Raw genomic sequence first — 21,413 nt, 5'->3', positions numbered from 1 at the left:
TCTATTTCCACTTTGTCAATTCCCCTGAGTATTTTATACGTTCCTATCTTATCACGTGTGTGTGTGTGTGTGTGTGTGTGTGTGTGTATGTGTGTGTGTGTGTGTGTGTGTGTGTGTGTGTGTGTGTGTGTGTGTGTGTGTGTGTGTGTGTGTGTGTGTGTGTGTGTGTGTGTGTGTGTACTCACCTAATTGTGCTTGCACGGGTTGAGCTCTGGCTCTTTGGTCCCGCATCTCAACTGTCAATCAACAGATATACAGATTCCTGAGCCTATTGGGCTCTATCATATCTACATTTGAAACTGTGTATGGAGTCAGCCTCCACCACATTACTGCCTAATGCATTCCATCTGTTAACTACTTTGACACTGAAAAAGTTCTTTCTAACGTCCCTGTGGCTCATGTGGGTACTCAGTTTCCACCTAAGTCCCTTGTTCGCATACCACCCGTATTGAGCAGTTTATCTTTATCTACCCTGTCAACTCCTGAGAATTTTGTAGGTAGTGATCATGTCTCCCCTTACTCTTCTGTCTTCCAGTATCGGGAGGTGCATTTCCCGCAGCCTTTCTTCGTAACTCATGCCTCTTAGTTCTGGGACTAGCCTAGTGGCATGTCTTTGAACTTTTTCAAGCTTTGTCTTGTGCTTGACAAGGTACGGGCTCCATGCTGGGGCCGCATACTCCAGGATTGGTCTTACATATGTGGTATACAAGGTTCTGAATGATTCCTTACACAGGTTCCTGAAGGCTGTTCTGATGTTAGCCAGCCTCGCATATGCCGCAGATGTTATTCTTTTGACGTGGGCTTCAGGAGACAGGTTTGGTGTGATATCAACTCCTAGATCTTTCTCTCTGTCCGTTTCATGAAGTACTTCAACTCCTATTCTGTATCCTGTGCCTGGCCTCCTGTTTCCACCGCCTAGTTTCATTACCTTACATTTACTCGGGTTGAACTTTAGTAGCCATTTGTTGAACCATTCATTCAGTCTGTCTAGGTCATCCTGTAGCCTCATACTATCTTCCTCTGTCTTGATCCTTCTCATAATTTTTGCATCATCAGCAAACAATGAAAGGAATGATTCTATACCATCTGGAAGATCATTTACATATATAAGAAACAGTATATGTCCAAGGACTGACCCTTGCGGGACTCCACTTGTGACGTCTCGCCAATCTGAGACCTCGCCCCTCACAGTGACTCGCTGTCTTCTGTTGCTTAGGTACTCCCTTATCCAATGGAGTACCTTCCCTTTCACACCAGCCTGCATCTCCAGCTTTCGCACTAGTCTCTGGTGTGGCACTGTGTCAAAGGCTTTCTGGTAATCCAAAATTATGCAGTCTGCCCACCCCTCTCTTTCTTGTCTGATTCTTGTTGCCTGGTCGTAGAATTCAATTAATCCTGTGAGGCAGGACTTGCCATCCCTAAAACTATGTTGGTGTTGTGACACAAAGTTCCTTCGATCCAGATGTTCCACTAGCTTTTTTCGCACAATTTTCTTCAATAGCTTGCATGGTATGCAGGTTAGGAACACTGGCCTGTAGTTCAGTGCCTCCTGTCAATCCCCTATCTTGCATATTGAGACTACGTTTGCCGTCTTCCAAATTTTTGGCAGTTCACCTGTTACCAGTGATTTGTTATACACCATGGAGAGTGGCAGGCACAGTACTTCTGCTCCTTCCTTTAGTATCCATGGTGATATTCCATCCATGTATGTGTGTGTGTGTGTGTGTGTGTGTGTGTGTGTGTGTGTGTGTGTGTGTGTGTGTGTGTGTGTGTATGTGTGTATGTGTGTGTGTGTGTGTGTGTGTGTGTGTGTGTGTGTGTGTGTGTGTGTGTGTGTGTACTCACCTAGTTGTACTCACCTAGTTGTGTTTGCGGGGGTTGAGCTCTGGCTCTTTGGTCCCGCCTCTCAACCGTCAATCAACAGGTGTACAGATTCCTGAGCCTATCGGGCTCTGTCATATCTACACTTGAAACTGTGTATGGAGTGAGCCTCCACCACATCACCCCCTAATGCATTCCATTTGTCAACCACTCTGACACTAAAAAAGTTCTTTCTAATATCTCTGTGGCTCATTTGGGCACTCAGTTTCCACCTGTGTCCCCTTGTGCGTGTTCCCCTTGTGTTAAATAGACTGTCTTTATCTACCCTATCAATCCCCTTCAGAATCTTGAATGTGGTGATCATGTCCCCCCTAACTCTTCTGTCTTCCAGCGAAGTGAGGTTTAATTCCCGTAGTCTCTCCTCGTAGCTCATACCTCTCAGCTCGGGTACTAGTCTGGTGGCAAACCTTTGAACCTTTTCCAGTTTAGTCTTATCCTTGACTAGATATGGACTCCATGCTGGGGCTGCATACTCCAGGATTGGCCTGACATATGTGGTATACAAAGTTCTGAATGATTCTTTACACAAGTTTCTGAATGCCGTTCGTATGTTGGCCAGCCTGGCATATGCCGCTGATGTTATCCGCTTGATATGTGCTGCAGGAGACAGGTCTGGCGTGATATCAACCCCCAAGTCTTTTTCCTTCTCTGACTCCTGAAGAATTTCCTCTCCCAGATGATACCTTGTATCTGGCCTCCTGCTCCCTACACCTATCTTCATTACATTACATTTGGTTGGGTTAAACTCTAACAACCATTTGTTCGACCATTCCTTCAGCTTGTCTAGGTCTTCTTGAAGCCTCAAACAGTCCTCTTCTGTTTTAATCCTTCTCATAATTTTAGCATCGTCCGCAAACATTGAGAGAAATGAATCGATACCCTCCGGGAGATCATTTACATATATCAGAAACAAGATAGGACCGAGTACAGAGCCCTGTGGGACTCCACTGGTGACTTCACGCCAATCGGAGGTCTCACCCCTCACCGTAACTCTCTGCTTCCTATTGCTTAGATACTCCCTTATCCACTGGAGCACCTTACCAGCTACACCTGCCTGTCTCTCCAGCTTATGTACCAGCCTCTTATGCGGTACTGTGTCAAAGGCTTTCCGACAATCCAAGAAAATGCAGTCCGCCCAGCCCTCTCTTTCTTGCTTAATCTGTGTCACCTGATCGTAGAATTCTATCAAGCCTGTAAGGCAAGATTTACCCTCCCTGAATCCATGTTGGCGATTTGTCACGAAGTCCCTTCTCTCCAGATGTGTTACCAGGTTTTTTCTCACGATCTTCTCCATCACCTTGCATGGTATACAAGTCAAGGACACTGGCCTGTAGTTCAGTGCCTCTTGTCTGTCGCCCTTTTTGTATATTGGGACCACATTCGCCGTCTTCCATATTTCTGGTAGGTCTCCCGTCTCTAGTGATTTACTATACACTATGGAGAGTGGCAAGCAAAGTGCCTCTGCACACTCTTTCAGTACCCATGGTGAGATCCCATCTGGACCAACCGCCTTTCTAACATCCAGATCCAGCAGGTGTCTCTTGACCTCCTCTCTCGTAATTTCGAACTCCTCCAAGGCCGCCTGGTTTACCTCCCTTTCTCCTAGCACAGTGACCTCACCCTGTTCTATTGTGAAGACCTCCTGGAACCTCTTGTTGAGTTCCTCACACACCTCTCTGTCATTCTCTGTATACCTGTCCTCGCCTGTTCTAAGTTTCAATACCTGTTCTTTCACTGTTGTTTTCCTTCTGATGTGACTGTGGAGTAGCTTTGGTTCGGTCTTGGCTTTGTTTGCTATATCATTTTCAAAATTTTTCTCTGCTTCTCTTCTCACCCTGACGTACTCATTCCTGGTTCTCTGGTATCTCTCCCTACTTTCTGGTGTTCTGTTATTCCGGAAGTTCCTCCACGCCTTTTTGTTCAGTTTCTTCGCTTCCATACATGCCCTATTATACCATGGATTCTTTTGTTGCTTCTCGGATTTTTCCCTTTGGGCCGGGATGAACCTGTTTACTGCCTCCTGACACTTTTGGGTAACATAGTCCATCATACCCTGTACAGACTTGTCTCTGAGGTCTGTGTCCCAAGGTATTTCACTTAGGAAACTTCTCATCTGTTCATAATTCCCCTTTCGGTATGCCAGCCTTTTGATTCCTAGTTCTTTTTGGGGGGAGATAAGTCCTAGCTCTACCAGGTACTCAAAGTTCAATACACTGTGGTCACTCATTCCCAAGGGCGCTTCCATCTTAACTTCCCTTATATCCCATTCATTTAGGGTAAATATCAAATCAAGCATTGCTGGTTCATCTTCTCCTCTCATTCTTGTTGGCTCTTTGGTATGCTGGCTTAGAAAGTTTCTTGTTGCCACGTCCAGCAGCTTAGCTCTCCATGTTTCTGGTCCTCCATGCGGGTCTCTGTTCTTCCAATCTATCTTCCCATGGTTGAAGTCTCCCATAATTAGTAGTCCAGATCCATTCCTGCTAGCAACAGAAGCTGCTCTTTCTATTATGTTAATGGTGGCCATGTTGTTTCTATCATATTCCTGTCTAGGTCTTCTGTCATTTGGTGGTGGATTATATATGACTGCGACTATAATTTTTTTCCCTCCATTTGTTACAGTACCTGCTATGTAGTCACTGAAACCTTCACAGCCCTGAATATCCATCTCCTCAAAATCCCAGCCTTTTCTTACCAGCAGAGCTACACCACCCCCACCTCTTCCTTCCCTCTCTTTCCGCATAACATAATAGTCCTGTGGAAACACTGCATTTGTTATTGTTTTCGTGATCTTTGTTTCTGTGAGGGCTATTATGTCTGGGTTTTCCTCTAGTACCAGTTCTCCAAGCTCATTTGCTTTATTTGTAATTCCATCTATGTTAGTGTACATCGCTTTGAGGCTCACTTTCTTCTGTCCCTTCTCAAATCGCCTCCTTGGTGAGTGTTCTGCTGGTGGGGGAGGCTGTTCCATGGGTGTGAGGACCTGTGAGGTGGGTAACAGGATCTCAGAGGATACTGGAATGAGGGGCGGGGGATCCAGTGAAGGGGGAGGGACAGGGAGGGTATGGGGTGAAAGGGGAGGGAGGACGGGAAGGAAAGGGGGGGAGGGAGGACTCGGGAGGAGGGGAGGGGTAGAAGGGTGGGGATTGGGTGTGGGGGGAGGGAGATTTGGCTGAACTTTTGAGTGGGGGCAGGGAGGGTTTGGGGTAGGGGGGTTTTCTATGCAGAGGAGGGAGGCGGGGTTGTCCTCCCTTCTGGTGTTACTGGGTAGCTGGTTGTGGGTTCCCCCCTCGCCTCTGGGGGTGTTGTGTTGGGAGCTGTGACTTCCTGATTTTCCCCTCTCGCCCTGCGCCTCTTCCTTGCTTCTGCCGCCACGGCTCTCTCCTCCCTTGTCATGTCTCGCTGGAGGAATACATTTTTTAATTTTCCCACGTTTTTCAGGGAGCTCTTCCTTGATAGGATCCTCTCCTTTGTGTTCTCGTTTGCAAACACTATCTTTATCATTCGGTCTCGGTCTTTGTTGTACCGGCCTAGCCTGAAAACCTTCTCAATGCTATGCTCGGCCCCTTCCATGTCTAGTGCCTTTAGTACTTCATTCACTGCTGCTTTGTCCTTGTCATTCCACTCTGTCCTATTGGTTCCTTCCTGTTCCCTAATACCCACAGCAACCACTGATCTTTTCCTTTCCAGCAGTTGGCTAGTGGAGCGTGCCGCCTCCTGCGAGGTGGCTGCTTTCATGGCCACCTCCATCACTGCAGTCATTACTTCAGAGTTATTTTTTTTTAGTATTTCCGCAAATGTTGCTTTTATTGTGGCATTCTCATCCAGAAAACTATTACCACCTTCTCCCTGGGTGGTTTTCTGACTCTCAGCCTCGATACCATTCTCTTTGAGGGTTCTAATCTCCTCCTTTGCTGCTGTCAGCTCTCTTTTCAGGTTGCTTATTTCGTTCTTCATTTCCTGCATCATTTCTTGCATCTCACTCTTGATGTCCTCCAGAAACTGGGCGAACATTTCCTTCATCTCGTCACCTTGGCTCTTTCCTGCTCCCCTGGGACCTCTGGCTGCCATCTTGACCCTGTTGGGATGGGGGAGAGAGAGAGAGAGAGGGGGAGAGAGAGAGAGAGAGAGAGAGAGAGAGAGAGAGAGAGAGAGAGAGAAAGGGAGTGATAAAGGGAGAGATAAATGGGTGGGTGGGGGGGGGATACGACCCTTCCACTGAAGTGAGAAGGAGGTAGAAGGGGAGGGGGGGGAGGAGATGGAGAGAGAGGCGGGAGGGAGAGGAGAGGGAGAGAGTGGATGAGGAAGAGAGCGGGTGAGGGAGAGAGCGGGTAAGGGAGAGAGGGGGGGAGGTGTGTGTGTGGGCAGAGAGGGAGGGGGAAGGAAAGAGAGGGAGGGGGAGGGAGGGGGAAGGAAAGAGAGGGAGAGGGGGAGGGAGGGAGGGAGGGAGGGAGGGAGAGAGAGAGAGAGAGAGAGAGAGAGAGAGAGAGAGAGAGAGAGAGAGAGAGAGAGAGAGAGAGAGAGAGAGAGGGAGAGAGAGAGAGAGAGAGGAGAGAGAGAGAGAGAGAGAGAGAGAGAGAGAGAGAGAGAGAGAGAGAGAGAGAGAGAGAGAGAGAGAGAGAGAGTGAGAGAGAGTGAGAGAGAGAGAGAGAGAGAGAGAGAGAGAGAGAGAGAGAGAGAGAGAGAGAGAGAGAGAGAGAGAGAGAGAGAGAGCAGGAGAGAGAGAGCAGGAGAGAGATAGTGGGAGTGGGAGAGAGGGAGTGGGAGAGAGGGAGTGGGAGAGAGGGAGAGTGGGGAGGGGAAGAGTGTGTGTATGGGCGATGCGGGGGACTGGGGGTGGGGGGGGGGGGCGGAGATGGCGACTAAGTCAGGTCAGGTCAGGTGGTGGGGTCAAGAGGGGAGGGGGATAGTAAGGTCTATCCCAGGTGTTAATGCCTTTTCCCCTGACTGAACAATTGTGTGTGTGTGTGCGCGTGCACGTGTGTGTGTGCGTGCACGTGTGTGTGTGTCTGTTTTAGCGTGTGCACACTTGTGTGCGTGTATACGTACGTGGGCGGGCGTGCTTGTATGTGTCAAGATATCCCTTATGCGTTACCTCTGCCTAAATGAGCCACTCTGAGATTTTTAAATATATTCGATATCCTGAACGAGAATTTGATAATCTTTTACCTCAATCTGTACACCTGATTAATTGACCAGAGAGGGGTACATACCAGACTGCCTCCCGCTCACACAACCAGATGAGTAAGGGCAGGGCGATGTATGATGACGATGTTTATCCTTCGTTGTCTCCCACTAGGTGATTCACTAAATGCTGGTAGATTGATGAGGTCTTCTTCTCTGTCTACACAAAGCTCTGGAGTCAGTCACTGTATCGTTATGTGACAGTTCACTAATTCACTGTACCACTCAACAGTCACCACTCAACTGGTGTGTGTGTGTGTGTGTGTGTACTCACCTATATGTACTCACCTATATGTGCTTGCAGGATCGAGCATTGACTCTTGGATCCCGCCTTTCGAGCATCGGTTGTTTACAGCAATGACTCCTGTCCCATTTCCCTATCATACCTGGTTTTAAAATTATGAATAGTATTTGCTTCCACAACCTGTTCCTGAAGTGCATTCCATTTCCCCACTACTCTCACGCTAAAAGAAAACTTCCTAACATCTCTGTGACTCATCTGAGTTTCAAGCTTCCATCCATGTCCTCTCGTTCTGTTACTATTCCGTGTGAACATTTCGTCTATGTCCACTCTGTCAATTCCTCTGAGTATCTTATACGTTCCTATCATGTCCCCCCTCTCCCTTCTTCTTTCTAGTGTCGTAAGGCACAGTTCCCTCAGGCGCTCTTCATACCCCGTCCCTCGTAGCTCTGGGACGAGTCTCGTTGCAAACCTCTGAACCTTTTCCAGTTTCATTATATGCTTCTTCAGATGGGGACTCCATAATGAGGCGGCATACTCTAAGACTGGCCTTACGTAGGCAGTGTAAAGCGCCCTAAATGCCTCCTTACTTAGGTTTCTGAATGATGTTCTAACTTTTGCCAGTGTAGAGTACGCTGCTGTCGTTATCCTATTAATATGTGCCTCAGGAGATAGATTAGGTGTTACGTCCACCCCCAGGTCTCTTTCACGCGTCGTTACAGGTAGGCTGTTCCCCTTCATTGTGTACTGTCCCTTTGGTCTCCTATCTCCTAGTCCCATTTCCATAACTTTACATTTGCTCGTGTTGAATTCTAGTAGCCATTTCTCTGACCATCTCTGCAATCTGTTCAGGTCCTCTTAGACCTGAACAGATTGTGTGTGTGTGTGTGTGTGTGTGTGTGTGTGTGTGTGTGTGTGTGTGTGTGTGTGTGTGTGTGTGTGTGTGTGTGTGTGTGTGTGTGTGTACCCACCTATTTGTGCCTGCAGGATCGATCATTGACTCTTGGATCCTGCCTTTCCAACTGCCGATTTTTTAAAGCAATGAATCCTGTCTTTTTTCTCTATCATATCTAGTTTTAAAACTATGAATAGAGTTTGCTTCCACAACGTGCTCTTCAAGTGCATTCCATTTTTCCACTAATCTCACGCTAAAAGAAAACTTCCTAATATTTCTGTGATTCATCTGTGTTTCCAGCTTCCACCCATGTCCCCCTTGATCTGTTAGTATTCCGTGTGAACATTTCGTCTATTTCCACTGTCAATCCCCCTGAGTATTTTGTATGTTGCTATTATGTCTTCCCGCTCCCTCCTTTTTTCTAGCGTAGTCAGGTTCAGTTCCTTCAGTCGCTCTTCATACACCTTATGTTATCTTATACGTCTCATATACGCCTTAGGTTATTTATACGTCTCATTTTATCTAGAGTTATTATGTTACCTATATGCTTTGTGATATCTTAATGCCTCGACCCACCCGAGGCCCTCGACCGACCCGAGGCCCTCCACCGACCCGATGCCCTCCACTGACCCGAGGCCCTCGACCGACCCGAGGCCCTCGACCGACCCGAGGCCCCCAACTGACCCGAAGCCCTCGACCGACCCGAGGCCCTCGACCGACCCGAGGCCCCCAACTGACCCGAGGCCCTCCACCGACCCGAGTCCCTCCACCGACCCGAGGCCCTCGACCGACCCGAGGCCCTTGACCGACCCGAGGCCCTCGACCGACCCGAGGCCCTCGACCGACCCGAGGCCGTCCACCGACCCGAGGCCCTCAACCGACCAGAGGCCCTCAACCGACCCGAGGCCCTCCACCGACCCGAGGCCCTCCACCGACCCGAGGCCCTCGACTGACCTCGAGGCCCTCCACCCACCCGAGGCCCTCACAATATACAACTTCTGCTATTCCTCGGCTGACGACCAATTTAGATGATGCATAAAGAGAATGGAAGCAGGCATAAAGAATAATTAAAGAGAGCAGGAGTGAAATTAGTAATAAAAGTGGGGAGTACTGAAGGGTGCGCGGGAAGTGGTGACCCGGAGTCAATACTCTCCGTGGACCGTGTTCATCAACCACCCCTCCTCAGCACTCGGCTTTACCTGAACCGTACATACGTAGAGTTGACTCAGCTTTATAAGAACCATATATAAGTTTTCTCGACTATGTAAACCGTAAATAAGTAATGTTTTCACGACTATGTAAACCGTAAACACGTAATGTTTTCTTGACTATGTAAACCGTAAATAAGTAATGTTTTCTCGACTACGTAAACCGTACATAAGTAATGTTTTCACGACTATGTAAACCGTAAACACGTAATGTTTTCTTGACTATGTAAACCGTAAATAAGTAATGTTTTCACGACTATGTAAACCGTAAATAAGTAATGTTTTCTCGACTACGTAAACCGTACATAAGTAATGTTTTCTCGACTACATAAACCGTACATAAGTAATGTTTTCTCGTCTACGTAAACCGGAACAGTATATTCTTCTCAAGAAATGTTGTCGTGCCAGCTGCTTGTGCTGTGTGTATCTCCAACCCCTGTTACATAAGTATTTTATGAAAAAGCCATTAAATGAAATCACAGCAAGTTATTTTGTTAACAGTAAATAAGTAAATATTGAGCGCCAATCATTACAACTCAGAGTAACCAATGATTTCTGGAATCAACTTTACTACTAAATGTAAATTCACCATAAATATGGCAAGTTATTTGTAAATTAGAGCCCTACATATTAAATAATTCATGGGAAATAAAATACTGAAGAATAATGATTTATAATTATGAAAAAGTGTAGTCTAGCCACTGACTTAGAAATTGAATTCAAATTCAAATTTAGAAGCCTGAAATACAAATTCAATAAGGATGACGCTAGTGAGTACAATAATGCTATGAATACAAGATACATTAGCACATGTTACAGTGTGGAATTATCAGGTACACAAGTTTTATATTGTATAAAGCCACTAAAGTTTCACTTTTTTCCTAAGCCATTAAATTGACAATTTAATGTTATGCTACGATATATAAACTATAAATGTTTAATATGATATTTGAAATAAATATTAGCGACATTTTAATTCTTTATCTTGAAAATATCTTAATTTGAGGTGATTATATATAAATACATATATATATATATATATATATATATATATATATATATATATATATATAAATACATATATATATATATATATATATATATATATATATATATATATATATATATATATATATATATATATATATATATATATATATATATATATATATATATATATATTGTTGAATATGGCCGAAAGGGTAAGATTAATAATTCTAACACGGATCTTCTCAATATTTCTTACGTTTTTCTTCACTGTCGAGGGTAATTGAAAAATTAATTCTCCAAAATTAATTTTTTACATTTTTATTTTTGGTCTGACGCCTAAAAGCGTTTCGTAATAGCTTCTTACATTCTCAAAGACTGGTTTACATATAACAAATATCATGCTTATATGCGTTTTAGGTGAGGTGATATAACACAAATGTGTTGGGTGAGGTGGGTATAAATTGGGTATGAAAACCTAAGAATGAAAGTAACTACAGAAGGCCTATTGGCTCATATTTTCTCTTGCTGCTTCTATGTTGGTTCGGGGTCTTCAAGTGGGTAGAATATAGTTATGTGTTAATTGGCTGTTGAGTGCTGGTGTTGACTTTTTGATATGTGTAGTGCCTCGCTCATGTCGAGTCTCCTGCTATCGCTGTATCTATCGATGATTTCTGTGTTATTAAGATTTCTCTGGTGATGGTCTGGTTGTGTGAGATATGTTCCTTGGTGGAAACAACAGGGTTCCATCAAGGAACATATAACCTAACTTCCGTAAGATTCGGTAGTAGAGCTAAACGTTTGATGTGTCATCTGCAAGACAAGGATATCAACGTTATTGTTTAGATTTGGGTTGGAGCTCACTTCCGGGACACAGTTGAGGAGAGAGCAGAGAGATAACGCAGCCTCCTCACCCACGGAGGCCTCGCCGCCGGTGTCCGGACACACATATACCATCGGCCAGTTCTCCAGCTGGGTCGGCAGTGTGATTGGCCAGGAGATGACGGAGACAATGTTACCTTCACTCTGATTGGTTAAAGGATAAGCAGTAGCGGCCTCTATCGACTCGAAACATGAACAACTTCCTATAATCAGTGTCTAGACAGCGGGAATTATAAGTCTGTACAGAGCCTGCTTCAAAGGGGGCCATTTTAAACGATAAGCTTCAAGCAAAGCTTCAGAACTTGTCAAACCTGAAGCTTGTACACACATGCCTGACTGAGTTGGTGTCTCATAGTTGGGGACAGGAAGCCGGAGGTGCCTTTAGGAGGTACCTTGAACGACCAAGCGCGACCAGAAGCTGACACCCAGAAGCCAGTTACGACACAGCTGAGGAACACAGGTCTGGTCGTCATGAGGACGACCAGAGAGGCTGTCGCAGACGCTGTCAGGGACGACATACTGGTCCAAGGCTGGTGGGACCTGGAGCGGTCAGTAGCCTAGCATGGCTGGCCGGGCCCCTAGACGACGTGTCCCTGGCGGGCGGCCCTCACCTCTCACTGTAGGTGGCCCACTCACCTGTGTGTGGAGGTGCAGGGAGTAGTGTGAGTGTGCTCTTGTGACGTGAGTAACAGTGAACCAATAATACGAGTCCGGTGATCTCCAGAGACCAGCAGAGTGCGGGCTAGACTGGTAGGGAAGCTACCAGTCACTCATTATGTGGTTATGGGATTCCAACACGGAGTGGTGTCATGTATATATGTGATAATATGTAACATACTCATCAAGTAGTGTTTCAAGTCCTGTGTGTGTGTGTGTCACCCCGGCAACACACAGGCCTCGTGGACACACACTGGTGTATCACATGACATACATATGACATACATAAATCACTGTTACAGGATTGATTGGTGCAGATTAAGCCAGCCAAGAGGTGGCACGGGCATGAATATCCCGTGCCACAGATACAAGAGTCACCCCGAGACATATGGGGCGGGGTGCGGGGCTCGGACGGTCGTCACCACTGCTCCACACCTCACCTCCTCTCACCAACACTCTTGTAACAACACTAACAACTAACAACAGTAGTTGTGCCAACAACATAAACAACAGTTGTGTGTGGTCGACGTGATCACTGAAGCCCACCAAGTTATTCCAGCAGGAGCACCAGAGGTACGAGAGCCACAATAAACAACACTACACTAGGCCACCTGAGGCCCAATATAGGCCTCTCAATCCACACCCACCCACATGTAGGCCTAGCCTACACTTGCAGTAGGCCGTCGTGTGGGTTAGAGAGAATATTAAGGTAAACAAACAGAGGTTGGTGAGGGCGGAGCGTCACCACATCTCACAAACCACCACAACACAAACATCATCACACACACAAGCTCTAATTAACAACACAAACCATGACAACTTCATGTTTGGCAAGTCAGTAGGAGCGAGAGGAAGTTGGTACGGCTCCACAGTAACCCAGTACACAACTTGGGACAAGCCTATCACCGCTACGACTGAAATTGAAATTGAATTGAAATAAGTTTATTGATGTAAAATACACACAAAGGGATGAGGTAGCTCAAGCTATTCTCACCCCGTTCAGTACATCGTGTTAATACATACATAAACACACACCACATACAATAAACATATTACCAAACATTCTGAGAGATAAACATACACATTTCCACCTTTACACAAGTAGTATGGTATCAGACGTACACACAAATACTTCTATGACCGAGGTATACTGTATAGACAATTTGCAAGAGACATGCAGATAATTCAACAAAATATTACAGTCTTGGTGCAAAATTCTTATATCTCTCAAGAATATCATCAACCTTTCCGTTGTGACACATCCTGGCTATTTGTTCAGGAACAGTCCTTATCTCAGTGTTTCTATATACATTAATCAACGGACAATCAAGAACATATGGGCCAGGGTGTGAGACCTTAACATGCCACATAGGCTACGACTGTAGGTGGCTTGATAATATATTTGTATCATGTTGTGAAGCATATTGGGGGACTGGTAGGAGGCTTCCACCTCTCCTCACACCCTCACACACTACCATACATCACGTGACATATCTGGGTCTACTTCAATGGTTCTTTGGTGAAGATTAATTGTCTTCGTATTACAACTGATTTTTGGCTTAATAAGGCCTAACACCTGTGGAGGGTTAAGTGTGTGCGCGCGCGTGTGTGTAATTACCTAAGTGTAGTTACAGGATGAGAGCTACGCTCGTGGTGTCCCGTCTTCCTAGGACTCTTTCTCTTATAACGCTTTGAAACTACTGACGGTCTTGGCCTCCACCACCTTCTCACCTAACTTGTTCTAACCGTCTATCACTCTGTTTGCAAAAGTGAACTTTCTAGTGTTTTTTGGCATCTTTTTTTTCTTAGCTGGAATCTGTGTCCTCTTGTGCGTGAAGTTGCTGGCTTCAGGAATTCCTCAATGTCAATTTGGTCGATTCCAGTTAGTATTTTGTAAGTGGTGATCATATCACCTCTTTTCCTTCTATCTTCTAGTTTTGGCATGTTTAACGCCTCTAGTCTCTCCTCGTAACTTGTTTTTCAGTTCCGGAAGCCATTTTGTAGCATGCCGCTGTACCTTTACCAGTTTCTTTGTTCTTCTTATACAACTGCTCCATATTCCTGTTTGGGTCTCACAAAAGTCATGAACAGCTTCTCTAGTATTTCACCTCCCATATAACTAAAACCGATTCTGAAGTTATAAAGCGACAACACGCTCCTCTCACAATGTTCTGTATGTGTTCCTCTGGCGACAGTTTACTATCAACATCCACCCCCTCCCCCATCCCCACCACCCCAGGTCTCGTTCTTTATTAGACTTCTATAATTCCTTTCCACATAATTTGTAAGTTGTGTGTGGTCTATTTTCTCCGGTCGCGCATTCCATAACATGGCATTTATTCACATTGAATTCCATTTGCCACTTGTTGCTCCAGGGACTTATTTTATCTAGATCAATTTGACGGGCATTACAATCGTCTGCGTCTCCTGTCTTCCCCAGTATCTTAGCGTCATCCGCAAACATGTTCATATAATGCTCTATTCGTTCAGATAGATGGTTTATGTAGACGTAAACATGACTGGTGCAAGAACTGAACCCTGTGGTACTCCGCTAGTAACAGTCAGATACACTGTCTCTGATTACCGCCCTCATCTGTCTGTCAGTTAGAAAGTTTTTCATCCATGTCAGAAGTCTCGGTGTCACCCCTCCAGCATGTTCCAGTTTCCAGAACAGCTTCTGTGTGGGACTCAAAAGCCTATTTTTAGGTCCAGATAGACACAGCCAACCCAACCATCTCCTTCCTGTAGTATCTCTGTGGCTCTATCATAAACACTAAGTTGATGTGTTACACAGGATCTTCCTGCTCCAACACCCTACTCTCTGCCCATTATTATGTCATTATTCTCTATAGATGTTCAAACCCATTTGGCTTGAACTATTTTTCTAGTGTTTTGACTACCACGCTTGTTAATGATACGGATCTATAATTTAAAGGGTGTGTGTGTGTAGTTACCTATTTGTGCCTGCAGGATCGACCTCAAGCTCTTGGACCCCACTTTTTCCCGCTGTTGGTTATCTAATGCAATGACTCCTGACCTATTTCCCTATCAAACCTACTTTTAAAGTTATGAATGGAGTTTGCCTCTACAACCTGCTCCTTTAGGTCATTCCATTTACTCACTACTCGCACGCTAAAGGAAAATCTTTCTAACATCTCTGTGACACATCTATGTCTCAAGCTTCCATCCGTGTCCTCCTTGTTCTGCTGATATTGTAAACATGTCCACTGTTTCCACCTTGTCAATCCCGCCAAGTATTTTATACGTCTTTATCATGTCTCCCCTCTTCTTCCTCCTTTCTAACGTCGTCAGGTTTAGTTCCATCATGGACGAAGGGACCTGCTGAGAGTGGCAGAGACTGGATAGCGTGATATACTTAGTGGAGGGAGTTACAAGTACCTTCATGTGCACCTTGGCGGGTCGGCGGGGGTGGACTGATCGACGAAGCCTATAGTGACTGTCCCGACCAGTGAGGCACGGTGTGTGTGTGTGTGTGTGTGTGTGTGTGTGTGTGTGTGTGTGTGTGTGTGTGTGTGTGTGTGTGTGTGTGTGTGTGTGTGTGTGTGTGTGCGTGTGTGTGTGTGTGGTGTGTGTGTGTGTGTGTGTGTGTGTGTGTGTGTGTGTGTGTGTGTGTGTGTGTGTGTGTGTGTGTGTGTGTGTGTGTGTGTGTGTGTGTGGTGTGTGTGTGTGTGTGTGTGTGTGTGTGTGTGTGTGTGTGTGTGTGTGTGTGGTGTGTGTGTGTGTGTGTGTGTGTGGTGTGTGTACTCACCTAGTTGTACTCACCTAGTTGTGTTTGCGGGGGTTGAGCTCTGGCTCTTTGGTCCCGCCTCTCAACCGTCAATCAACAGGTGTACAGATTCCTGAGCCTATCGGGCTCTGTCATATCTACACTTGAAACTGTGTATGGAGCCAGCCTCCACCACATCACCCCCTAATGCATTCCATTTGTCAACCACTCTGACACTAAAATAGTTCTTTCTAATATCTCTGTGGCTCATTTGGGCACTCAGTTTCCACCTGTGTCCCCTTGTGCGTGTTCCCCTTGTGTTAAATAGACTGTCTTTATCTACCCTATCAATCCCCTTCAGAATCTTGAATGTGGTGATCATGTCCCCCCTAACTCTTCTGTCTTCCAGCGAAGTGAGGTTTAATTCCCGTAGTCTCTCCTCGTAGCTCATACCCCTCAGCTCGGGTACTAGTCTGGTGGCAAACCTTTGAACCTTTTCCAGTTTAGTCTTATCCTTGATTAGATATGGACTCCATGCTGGGGCTGTATACTCCAGGATTGGCCTGACATATGTGGTATACAAAGTTCTGAATGATTCTTTACACAAGTTTCTGAATGCCGTTCGTATGTTGGCCAGCCTGGCATATGCCGCTGATGTTATCCGCTTGATATGTGCTGCAGGAGACAGGTCTGGCGTGATATCAACCCCCAAGTCTTTTTCCTTCTCTGACTCCTGAAGAATTTCCTCTCCCAGATGATACCTTGTATCTGGCCTCCTGCTCCCTACACCTATCTTCATTACATTACATTTGGTTGGGTTAAACTCTAACAACCATTTGTTCGACCATTCCTTCAGCTTGTCTAGGTCTTCTTGAAGCCTCAAACAGTCCTCTTCTGTTTTAATCCTTCTCATAATTTTAGCATCGTCCGCAAACATTGAGAGAAATGAATCGATACCCTCCGGGAGATCATTTACATATATCAGAAACAAGATAGGACCGAGTACAGAGCCCTGTGGGACTCCACTGGTGACTTCACGCCAATCGGAGGTCTCACCCCTCACCGTAACTCTCTGCTTCCTATTGCTTAGATACTCCCTTATCCACTGGAGCACCTTACCAGCTACACCTGCCTGTCTCTCCAGCTTATGTACCAGCCTCTTATGCGGTACTGTGTCAAAGGCTTTCCGACAATCCAAGAAAATGCAGTCCGCCCAGCCCTCTCTTTCTTGCTTAATCTGTGTCACCTGATCGTAGAATTCTATCAAGCCTGTAAGGCAAGATTTTACCCTCCCTGAATCCATGTTGGCGATTTGTCACGAAGTCCCTTCTCTCCAGATGTGTTACCAGGTTTTTTCTCACGATCTTCTCCATCACCTTGCATGGTATACAAGTCAAGGACACTGGCCTGTAGTTCAGTGCCTCTTGTCTGTCGCCCTTTTTGTATATTGGGACCACATTCGCCCGTCTTCCATATTTCTGGTAGGTCTCCCGTCTCTAGTGACTTACTATACACTATGGAGAGTGGCAAGCAAAGTGCCTCTGCACACTCTTTCAGTACCCATGGTGAGATCCCATCTGGACCAACAGCCTTTCTAACATCCAGATCCAGCAGGTGTCTCTTGACCTCCTCTCTCGTAATTTCGAACTCCTCCAAGGCCGCCTGGTTTATCTCCCTTTCTCCTAGCACAGTGATCTCACCCTGTTCTATTGTGAAGACCTCCTGGAACCTCTTGTTGGGTTCCTCACACACCTCTCTGTCATTCTCTGTATACCTGTCCTCGCCTGTTTCTAAGTTTCAGTACCTGTTCTTTACTGTTGTTTTCCTTCTGATGTGACTGTGGAGTAGCTTTGGTTCAGTCTTGGCTTTGTTTGCTATATCATTTTCAAAATTTTTCTCTGCTTCTCTTCTCACCCTGACGTACTCATTCCTGGTTCTCTGGTATCTCTCTCTGCTTTCTGGTGTTCTGTTATTTCGGAAGTTCCTCCACGCCTTTTTGTTCAGTTTCTTCGCTTCCATACATGCCCTATTATACCATGGATTCTTCTGTTGCTTCTCGGATTTTTCCCTTTGGGCCGGGATGAACCTGTTTACTGCCTCCTGACACTTTTGGGTTACATAAGTCCATCATACCCTGTACAGACTTGTCTCTGAGGTCTGTGTCCCAAGGTATTTCACTAAGGAAACTTCTCATCTGTTCATAATTCCCCTTTCGGTATGCCAGCCTTTTGATTCCTAGTGCTTTTTGGGGGGAGATAAATCCTAGCTCTTATGTGTGTGTGTGTGTGTGTGTGTGTGTGTGTGTGTGTGTGTGTGTGTGTGTGTGTGTGTGTGTGTGTGTGTGTGTGTGGTGTGTGTGTGTGTGTGTGTGTGTGTGTGTGGTGTGTGTGTGTGTGTGTGTGTGTGTGTGTGTGTGTGTGTGTGTGTGTGGTGTGTGTGTGTGTGGTGTGTGGTGTGTGTGTGTGTGTGTGTGTGTGTGTGTGTGTGTGTGTGTGTGTGTGTGTGTGTGTGTGTGTGTGTGTGTGTGTGTGTGTGTGTGTGTGTGTGTGGTGTGTGTGTGTGTGTGTACTCACCTAGTTGTACTCACCTAGTTGTGTTTGCGGGGGTTGAGCTCTGGCTCTTTGGTCCCGCCTCTCAACCGTCAATCAACAGGTGTACAGATTCATGAGCCTATCGGGCTCTGTCATATCTACACTTGAAACTGTGTATGGAGTCAGCCTCCACCACATCACTTCCTAATGCATTCCATTTGTCAACCACTCTGACACTAAAAAAGTTCTTTCTAATATCTCTGTGGCTCATTTGGGCACTCAGTTTCCACCTGTGTCCCCTTGTGCGTGTTCCCCTTGTGTTAAATAGACTGTCTTTATCTACCCTATCAATCCCCTTCAGAATCTTGAATGTGGTGATTATGTCCCCCCTAACTCTTCTGTCTTCCAGCGAAGTGAGGTTTAATTCCCGGAGTCTCTCCTCGTAGCTCATACCTCTCAGCTCGGGTACTAGTCTGGTGGCAAACCTTTGAACCTTTTCCAGTTTAGTCTTATCCTTGACTAGATATGGACTCCATGCTGGGGCTGCATACTCCAGTGTGTGTCCAGTGTCCATACTGTGTGTGTGTGTGTGTGTGTGTGTGTGTGTGTGTGTGTGTGTGTGTGTGTGTGTGTGTGTGTGTGTGTGTGTGTGTGTGTGTGTGTATATGTGTGTGTGTGTGTGTGTGTGTGTGTGTGTGTGTGTGTGTGTGTGTACTCACCTAATTGTACTCACCTAATTGTGCTTGCGGGGGTTGAGCTCTGGCTCTTTGGTCCCGCCTCTCAACCGTCAATCAACTGGTGTACAGATTCCTGAGCCTATTGGGCTCTATCATATCTACATTTGAAACTGTGTATGGAGTCAGCCTCCACCACATCACTTCCTAATGCATTCCATTTACTAACTACTCTGACACTGAAAAAGTTCTTTCTAACGTCTCTGTGGCTCATTTGGGTACTCAGCTTCCACCTGTGTCCCCTTGTTCGCGTCCCACCAGTGTTGAATAGTTCATCCTTGTTTACCCGGTCGATTCCCCTGAGGATTTTGTAGGTTGTGATCATGTCCCCAGTTACTCTTCTGTCTTCCAGTGTCGTGAGGTGCATTTCCCGCAGCCTTTCCTCGTAACTCATGCCTCTTAGTTCTGGGACTAGTCTAGTGGCATACCTCTGAACTTTTTCCAGCTTCGTCTTGTGCTTGACAAGGTACGGGCTCCATGCTGGGGCCGCATACTCCAGGATTGGTCTTACATATGTGGTATAGAAGATTCTGAATGATTCCTTACACAGGTTCCTGAACGCCGTTCTGATGTTAGCCAGCCTCGCATATGCCGCCGACGTTATTCTCTTTATGTGGGCTTCAGGAGACAGGTTTGGTGTGATATCAACTCCTAGATCTTTCTCTCTGTCTGTTTCATTAAGTACTTCATCTCCTATTCTGTATCCTGTGCCTGGCCTCCTGTTTCCACTGCCTAGTTTCATTACTTTGCATTTACTCAGGTTGAACTTCAACAGCCATTTGTTGGACCATTCACTCAGTCTATCCAGGTCATCTTGTAGCCTCCTACTATCATCCTCTGTTTCAATCCTCATAATTTTTGCATCGTCGGCAAACATTGAGAGGAACGAATCTATACCCTCTGGGAGATCATTTACATATACCAGAAACAGTATAGGTCCAAGGACTGACCCCTGCGGGACTCCACTTGTGACGTCTCGCCAATCTGAGACCTCACCCCTCACACAGACTCGTTGTCTCCTGTTGCTTAGGTACTCCTCTATCCACCGGAGTACCTTCCCTCTCACTCCAGCCTGCATCTCCAACTTTCGCACTAGCCTCTTGTGTGGCACTGTATCAAAGGCTTTCTGACAATCCAAAAATATGCAGTCTGCCCACCCTTCTCTTTCTTGCCTTATTTTTGTTGCCTGGTCGTAGAATTCAAGTAACCCTGTGAGGCAGGACCTGCCATCCCTGAACCCATGTTGATGCTGTGTTACAAAGTTCCTTCGCTCCAGATGCTCCACTAGTTTTTTTCGCACAATCTTCTCCATCAGCTTGCATGGTATGCAGGTTAGGGACACTGGCCTGTAGTTCAGTGCCTCCTGTCTATCCCCTTTCTTGTATATCGGGACTACGTTAGCTGCTTTCCAAATATCTGGCAGTTCCCCTGTTGCCAGTGATTTGTTATACACTATGGAGAGTGGTAGGCACAGTTCTCTTGCTCCTTCCTTTAGAACCCAAGGGGAGATTCCATCTGGGCCTATAGCCTTCCTCACGTCCAACTCTAGTAAACACTTCCTTACTTCCCCACTGGTAATCTCCACTGGTAACTCTTCCAGTGGTTCCTGGTTAGCTATTCCCTCACGTACCTCTGGAATTTCTCCTTGCTCTAAGGTGAAGACCTCCTGGAATTTCTTATTCAATTCCTCACACACTTCCTTGTCATTTGTAGTGAATCCTTCCGCCCCTATCCTTAATCTCATAACCTGTTCCTTTACTGTTGTTTTTCTCCTAATGTGGCTATGCAGTATTATAGACTGTGGGTTGGTTGGTGTTGTCGTCGTTGATCCTTCTCTATGAACAACCCAACCCACAACTCGGTAGAGTGCTTATACTAGGAGATCACACCAGGCGCTTCTGGCTCTTGGAGAGGGGCTCAACGTCACACGTTTAGGGGATGCGGCTCCAATACTTAGCCTCGTTGTCACGTGCACACACCCACTCGAGCCGCTGTGACTCCCCACTCTCTCCTTATGAGATATGATCTCCTCAATCCCCTATGACTTACTAGTATTACCTCCTACCCTGTCCACAGCAGTGGTTCTTGGTTCTTTCTCTCTTTCTCTCTCCTTCTTTACTACCCCCTGGGAAGCCTCACTAGGACAAGGGCAAACACCAGCAAATTGTGATACATTTACTGGACAAAGCACATACACAATACATACACACATATAATAATAATGAATCCTATACTCTATAATATTACAATCAGGTTGCACTCCAACACCATCAGAACTCTATCATCAGCTTATCAAGTGGTATCCTATCTCCTGGTTCACCACCTGATACTATCAACCTCCTCAAGTTGATCAAGTCTACATACACTGTTGCACCATCAGCAAGAGGATATATATATGTATCTATAAATGTGTACCAAGAAAATCAGCATTTGAATGCAATAACATATCAGTATAAATGTTCATTGATACACAACAATGATCCATCGAT

The 21,413-nt window shown here is 45.9% G+C and overlaps 2 protein-coding genes across 2 annotated transcripts in view; both read right to left on the bottom strand.

Moving 5' to 3' along the window:
- LOC123754488 (serine/threonine-protein kinase NIM1) overlaps positions 1-21,413 on the bottom strand; it is a 414,954-nt gene that overhangs the window by 211,245 nt on the left and 182,296 nt on the right. The window lies entirely within an intron of this gene.
- Positions 8,735-21,413, bottom strand: part of LOC138365966 (uncharacterized PE-PGRS family protein PE_PGRS46-like) — a 33,390-nt gene continuing 20,711 nt past the window's right edge. The window contains exon 4 of the mRNA XM_069326680.1: positions 8,735-9,161. Coding sequence (XP_069182781.1) covers positions 8,735-9,161 — 427 coding nt within the window. The remainder of the gene's footprint in view (positions 9,162-21,413) is intronic.

This window comes from Procambarus clarkii, chromosome 18 (genome assembly GCF_040958095.1).
Source record: "Procambarus clarkii isolate CNS0578487 chromosome 18, FALCON_Pclarkii_2.0, whole genome shotgun sequence".
Classification (NCBI taxonomy): domain Eukaryota; kingdom Metazoa; phylum Arthropoda; class Malacostraca; order Decapoda; family Cambaridae; genus Procambarus; species Procambarus clarkii.
The sequence above is the reverse complement of the archived record's forward strand: the minus strand, read 5'-3'. Positions and strand labels throughout refer to the sequence as shown.